This window comes from Balaenoptera musculus, chromosome 6, assembly GCF_009873245.2.
Source record: "Balaenoptera musculus isolate JJ_BM4_2016_0621 chromosome 6, mBalMus1.pri.v3, whole genome shotgun sequence".
NCBI classification, from domain to species: Eukaryota; Metazoa; Chordata; class Mammalia; order Artiodactyla; family Balaenopteridae; genus Balaenoptera; species Balaenoptera musculus.
Genome location: NC_045790.1, coordinates 73,236,543 through 73,243,494, shown reverse-complemented (window position 1 = coordinate 73,243,494; position 6,952 = coordinate 73,236,543). Strand labels below are relative to the sequence as shown.

At 55.4% G+C, this 6,952-nt stretch overlaps 1 protein-coding gene across 1 annotated transcript; it reads right to left on the bottom strand.

Moving 5' to 3' along the window:
- Positions 1-4,854: 4,854 nt before the first annotated feature.
- FOXB2 (forkhead box B2) lies at positions 4,855-6,123 on the bottom strand. The gene has a single exon (XM_036856864.1). It carries the CDS (start codon positions 6,121-6,123, stop codon positions 4,855-4,857), a length of 1,269 nt encoding a protein of 422 aa, XP_036712759.1.
- Between the last annotated feature and the right edge of the window lie 829 nt (positions 6,124-6,952).

Genomic DNA, 6,952 nt, shown 5'->3' with positions numbered 1-6,952 from the left:
TCAGCATGGCTCTTCAGTTTAGAGAAATGTTACTATAATAATACGACTACAGTTCTCAGAGGCTTTATTTTCTGCTTAATGATATATGTGCATATCATGTGACTGCTTGTAGATCATATGAATATATTATGGCTTAAAACTCAGAATTTAAATTTCATGGACTATGCTAAAATTCAATAAAACTACATTTGAATGCAAGGGGGAAAGAGCAACATGTGGCTTGAATTTTCCTTAAAATACACAGAGGATAGTTAAGGGAAAAAGTGCTTGGGACAGAGTACATCTGGAGTTTTGCCAAACTCATAGCATTTAAACAATGGCTTAAGACTGAATTCAAATCCCAAGCAAATCTCTTCAATCTCCCCCAAAGAGTATAAGTTAGCATTTCAGCTTTTAAAGATAAAGTTAATGAAAATACTTTCAATGAACAAAATGAAAATGTTGGACTTGGAGAAACAGTTTTGCCCTTTGGAATTCAAGGACTTCCCACCTCCACTTGGATTCCCACTCTGCCTCTTCACCCACAAAGAAGTTATCACTGGCTTTTGAAACCATTTCTTTAGTTTTCCATTTTCAACATCTACGCCACCCTGCCCCACAGCCCATGCAGAATCACATGTGCGTTAGTGTTAGTCTGATGAGCGCTAGCACTGCTTCAAACCCTTGCCATATCATCCAAACCTAAACGTGACCCCAAACTATCCTTTCTGCCCATCTCATAGTCAGGTACAATGAAGAATGAGAATTCTTACCAACGGAGGAGTCAAATCTCCACAATTTACAAGGATCTCTGTATAATTTTGTGCATCTCAGAAATGGCAGTTTTGTCAGGTGAATGGAATTTAAGGGGAACCAGTGGCTTTGGTGGTCAATGTTTCTTTTCCTAAGGCATTCTGTTTCTGTCCTCTTCTGCAGTCTTGCTGTACTATTGCCAAGCAGGCAAGTGTCACCTTTGAGTCCCAGAGGGAGATGTGTTGATCAGCTTTCCAAACCCCCCCAATGCAAAGATGCTTGGAGTTCCACAGTGCCACTTCCAGCTAACTGGCTCTGATTCTGACGGATGCAACCAGCCCTCCCCTCCCTGGCTGGACTAATGCCAGTCTACTTAAGGAGATAATTGACCACAAGCCAGCCTGACTGACAGGCTTCCTAAGTGCCAGATGCCAACTGTGCCAATTCTGGCCTTTGCAGGAGGGCCTGTTCTCCTAGGGACCACAGCTAAAATAGCTTCGTTCTCCCTCGACCCTCGGCTCTCTTCTCATCTTCCCAAGGGAATGTAATCAAATAGATCATTCCAAGTTGTTTTCCTTCTTTTATTTTAAGGGCAGCTACATGAAAATCTTTCTCCCTCCTCTTTGCCTCTCCCCATGTTTCTCAAGGTTCTGTGCATTCAATTAAGTAGGGGACAGGCTAAACAACTACAGTGTTTTGTATCATCCTGGAAACCAGGAGCATAATTTCAGGTTATCTCCACCAGTACTTAGCAAACCAAGAGTGATTTTATTAATCTTGTGAACTGAGATGATCATACGTTTATAAGTGCCTCTATTTCCATCTCACTTATGTCCAGAACTTACTTTATCTCTCTTCCAACATGTAACTAGAGAGAGAATACCTGTGAGATCATATGAGACCACCACTCAGTTGAGAGTTACAGTTAGATTGCAGATCCATCTTAGTTAAGAGGGGGTCTTCAGGGCTCTGTCAGTATTGGGGGTTTAACTGGGACCTCCCTTAGGATCAGCGCTTTGACAGAAAGCTCCTCCCCCTTTGTATATTTACATGAATTCCCTTGTTCTCCAACTTCAATGCCATGCATAGCTTCCGTTGGGTACCAGGGTCTCCTCCTGGATGAAAACTTGAATCATCTCTCAGCTCACTCTGCCTTCCCTTCTCCCTTCTCTCTCTCCTTACAGTAAAAACAAAACACAACAACCATGGTTTCCCCACAGAGGTAGGAGGGGTTCCAGGGAGTTGGTGTGAGGCTGGGTTGCTAAGAGGGTCTGAGGAATGCGGAAGGTCAATTACTCATCCTTCTCTGCCGAGTTGGCCCACAGGCTCCTCTCTTCTCAGGAGGGGCTGTCACTTAGGCCAGTCCCCTGGGTGCTGGACGACACTTTGGACTGTGCCCCTCTCCCGGAAGTGGGACAATGGGCACTGCTAAAAAGCACACTGGCCCTTTTGGGGCAGGTGGATAAAGAAGAAGAGATGTGATGTTCTTTTGCAGAAACAACTGAGATCCAGCGACTGCCCTTCTTCAGGCCCTGTGACTTGCTGCGCCTGAACTAGGGGTCCCAGCCTGGGGCTTTCAGGCACCAACTCACCCAGAGGTGGACAAAGCAGCCAGACTCCCAAGTCACCCCAAATCTATGATCCCCATGCCAGTGGCTCCCCTTTTCTCCTTTCAACAGCCTCAGACTAGTGTAAAGGAAAACCTTGCAGGAAACCTTGCAAAGTCTCAAGCTGAGAGATAGGATACACTAGAGTTGATTGTGCCTCCAAGGAGGCAGTGACCTAAACTGAGACTTGTCTCCCAGGCGAGGACAAAACTTAGCTGCACGCTGCAATGGGACTTGTAAATAAGGGGTGCGTGGAAATTCTTATTTTTAAGAAGTAACCCAAATCCCCTCAGTGTCACTACTATGATCAGGTCACCTCGTTGGTCCTTTATTTTCTTCTGATGAAAGGTTAGAGGAGGCTTCCGTCCGGCCTGGCTGGCCACAGTGAAGCGGGTTCAAGATGGAGCCCTGTTCGAGGTGCCCTGCCACCTTCCCGCGCAGCTCCACAGGGACTGCAGCCCGCAGGCCCTCTCCAAGGAGCACGGGTTGTGGCGCTGCCGGCTGTCCAGGGCCCAGCGCTCTCTGGCTCCAGGCCCCAGGCTGCCGAGGATGCGCAACAGGTCCCCTAGGCCGCCGCGGCTGGGCGCGCGCTTCTTGGGAATGTGGGCCTCGGCGGCAGTGGCGGAGTCCGGGCGCCCTCTTCCCCGCCCCGCGCCCTCCCCGCGCCCGCCCCGCAGACTTAATGGGGTGCCGCCAGCCCCCACCCACTGGCACCGGGACCCGGGCCATAGCCCGCTCTCAGAAAAGGGAAAGGGTGTTGGGGGCTGGTGATGGTTATTGCTAATAAACCTCATGTAGGAACAGAAAAAATTCACTGTGGCGGGTTTTTGCTAATCCAGTCTCTCGCACTGAGGTGGGCTAGAGCTCAGTTAGGAAAGCAGCGGAAGAACGGGTAAAACAGATACAGTTACTGAGCCAACTGACAAAAGGAGCCACGGAGGAGGAAACCTGTCCAGCTGCCGCTTCGCCTGTGAACTCATCCTCTTTGATGCTCAGAAGCTGAAAAAGAAGGGGAGGAAGAGGATTTGCCAAGTCCCCAGACTCTCCCCCAGCGGACACTCAAACCGCGGCCTCGTCTCGTGAGAAGCGAAACACCTTCACACCGGCACAGCCAGAGAGAAGCTTTAATGGAGAACACCGCGTACAACACAGGCAGACATGAACTTGGCACAAAGTCACAACCCGAACGCGGCGCGGATAAAAGCCAGAGGTGACTCGGGGCAAAGGACAGCTGCCTTCTCCCTACCCGCCCCCCATTCGTTCCCCAAAGTTTGTTGCGAGTAAAGTGCTATTCCTGGGCCTCAAAAACCGGGAAGAGTAACAGCGGCAAAGCAAGTTTCTTTTTCATTCAGGATCTGAAACGGAAGAGTTCGCCTGAAGGAAGAACGCGCCCAAACAGCGCACGGAATACCAAATCGAAGGCAGCGTGCAAAGGTGACCGGTCATCCTCACGCATCTGTCCCGAGGAGGCTGGAAGGCAACGGCCACAAAACGCTCCTGGAAACGTTAAGAGCAATATTGTCGGGTGACGTGGCAGGTTTTTCTTGCATTCTTGAGTTAGGGGAACAAAACCCCGTGATGCAAGTGATTTAAAAAAAAAAATCCCAAATGTAACGGATCATGGGAATTCACATTGTCTGGGGGCTCCTCAACGGTCTCATCCGGTTGATTCACAAAAGAATTGCAGGTAGAAAGTCTCCTTTAAAGTCTCTCTTTGGTTATGTTTCCCGAACTTACTTTTGGAATCTGGGGCTTTGCGCTTTAAGCTGCTGCCATTCTCTTTTGTGCAAACTAATTGCTTTAGCCGTTCCTTCTATCCTTCTCGACCCTCGGGTCAGAGCCAAGAAACTTAACTGTTTCCCAAGATCCTTCGTGAGGTTCCCACTGCCCCCAAAGAGGCTTTATTCATGCTACCGTGTCCTTGTCCATTTCACCGACCAGGAAAATAACGGTATCAAATGCTCCCTCTTTTCCTTCTTAAATAAAACGAGATTTCCTTAGTGAATAGCCGTTTTGTCTAGAATGTTCAGGAGAGGCGACATTGTTCACGAGAGGTTGAGACCCGCGGGAAGAAACTTGGTGGCTGACGTCTGTTTCATCGTCACTCTCTGTTGGATTTCTCCCAGGGAGGTTTAGCCCTGCCAGCTTCTGCTCCCGGGAATAAGAATAGAAATCCAATTCCAATATGCCAGCGAATGAGGCTTCCCCAAACTCGTTCGTTCCCTCCCCCCATAACTTATGGATTTATAATTTTAATTACAATAGAAACTCTTACCTGAAAATTGGCTTTCATTATTCTGATTGTACAACATAGTATAAACACAGACACCAGAAGCGTTATATTTATTCAGACCACTGGAGAATCCACTTTCGGGTTTGTTTAAATACCTTCCTTTCCCGCAAAGGTTGGGGCTCGCCAGCTCTACCCGACCTGGTCAGGGCGCCCTCGCCCTCTCCGGCGGTCCAGGGCCAGGTGAGTCTCCATGCGTTCGTCTCCCCCAGCCCGCTGGGTACCCTAAGAATGCACCAGCACCGAGTGCAGAGAGCCGCCTTTGCTCTCGGCCGCACTCGGGGCGGTGGGCTCCATCAGAGAGACGGCGGGCGAGGCGGCGGCAGCCGGGCACACGGTGGACGGTGCTGGCGGCTGTGCGGCCGCGGGGACAGCGAGCGCTGGGGGCAGCGCGGCCACCGGTGGCAGCGCAGGAGTCGGCTTGATGGGCACGGGCACCGCAGGCAGGCTCTGGCTTGCCGAGTGGCACAGGGCCTTGACCGGCACCCCGAAGGCCCCATACTCCGGGCCCACGGGGACCCCCGCGGCGGCCGCGGCGGCCGCGGCCGCGGCCACTGAATCCATGACGCCGACGTGCGGCCACACGGAGCTGACGACGTTGCCGAGCTGGCCCGGCACGGGGTAACCCAGGTGGTGCATGACGGACGCCAAGGGCAGCCCGCCGGCCTGCAGCACGCCCTTGTAGTCCCGGCCTATGATGTTTTCGATGGCGAACGGGTGCTTGAAGCCCGACGTGGACGCGGCGGCGGCGGCGGCAGCGGCGGCGGCCGAGCCCAGCCCGTAGGGCGGGAACTGTGACAGGCGCCCCACGCTGCCCACGGCCGCCGCCGCCGCCGCTGCCGCCGCAGCCGCTACGGCCGCCGCCTCCTGCATCTTGCCGGGGTGAGACGGCTGCTGAGGCTGCGGCGGCTGCTGCGGTGGCTGCGACGCGAGGTGCGGCGGCGGCTGCGGAGCCGGAGGCGGCTGCTGGTGGAAATAGTGCACCATGTGCGGCGGGGGCGGGGGCGGGGGCGGCGGCGGCGGCGGCTGGGGCGGGTGGTGGTGATGGTGGTGGTGCGCGGCAGCGTGATGGTGGTGGTGCGGGTGCAGGTGCCCTCCCGGCCCAGCGCCTGGCGCGCCCTTGGCGCTTCCCGCGTGCAGGTGAGTGTGGTCAGCGCGCAGCACCTTGAAGCGCTTTCGGCGCCTCAGGAAGCTGCCGTTCTCGAACATGTCGCCGCAGTCGGGATGCAGTGCCCAGAAGCTGCCCTTGCCGGGCTGGTCGGGCCGCCGCGGGATCTTGATGAAGCAGTCGTTGAAGGAGAGGTTGTGTCGGAGGCTGTTCTGCCAACGCTGCGTGTGCTCGCGGTAGTAGGGAAAGCGCTCCATGATGAACTTGTAGATGTCGCTCAGAGGCAGCATCTTCTCGGCCGAGTGCTGGATGGCCATCGCGGTCAGCGAGATGTAAGAGTAGGGCGGCTTTTGGTCGCTGTACGAACTCTTCCCCGGCCGCGGCATCGCCCCTGGCGCCTCCACCGCCCTCTGGCTCACACTGGACCGCAGCGTCGCTCCGCACCCCGCTCCCGGGGCCTGGCTGTCTCCACTAACCCCCACTCCGCCCTCCCGGACCCGCCACTCCGCCCTCTTTCCCCCCCAGACCCTCTCGGCGTTTCTCTCCCGCCTTCTCTCAGCGGCCTGCGGTCTCCGCGCTTGGCCTCTTGACCCAATTTAGCAATCCGACGCTCGCAACTTCTGGCCCCGACGGTCGCCGACTGGCGCGCACAGTCGCGGGCGGGGCGCGCCAGCTTCACCGCCACCCTCTCGGCGTCTTCCCGCGGGTGGCCAGAGGCTGAGCGTGGGAGCTGGCGGAGGAGTGGGGAGGGCCCTGTTCCCTTCCGGCCTCCTCTCTGCTTTTTCTCGGTCCGAGGGAAGCGCAGGCCCAGAGAGCTGGGAGGAAGGACTAGGCAGTCAGGACTCTAGCCCTTTAAATCGAGTTGGCGCTCGTTGTCCAGGAGGCCGGGGGCGGCGGGACTTAACAGCGCCTTGAGCGCTGCCCCTTGACCAGCCTCTTAGTCCGCTCTGGAGTTCTCGTGTTCCTGGAGGGGAGAGGCGAGGTAAGGAGAAGGAAGCTCGGCTCCAGCAGCCCGCGTCTCCCTTTTCTCCGGCGGCTCGCAGCGGAGACCGGGATAGAGCTGTAGGCGGTCGCCTGGGGGGAAAAAGTTTAGTGGTTCCTGCTGCGGCGGCGCCTGCGGGCTCTGCCGAGGGGCGGGGGCTCTGGACGCGGGGCGCGAGCGGAAGGGGCGTCTGCGAACGGCGGGAGGGCGCGGGCCCGGCCTGTGGCGGCTCG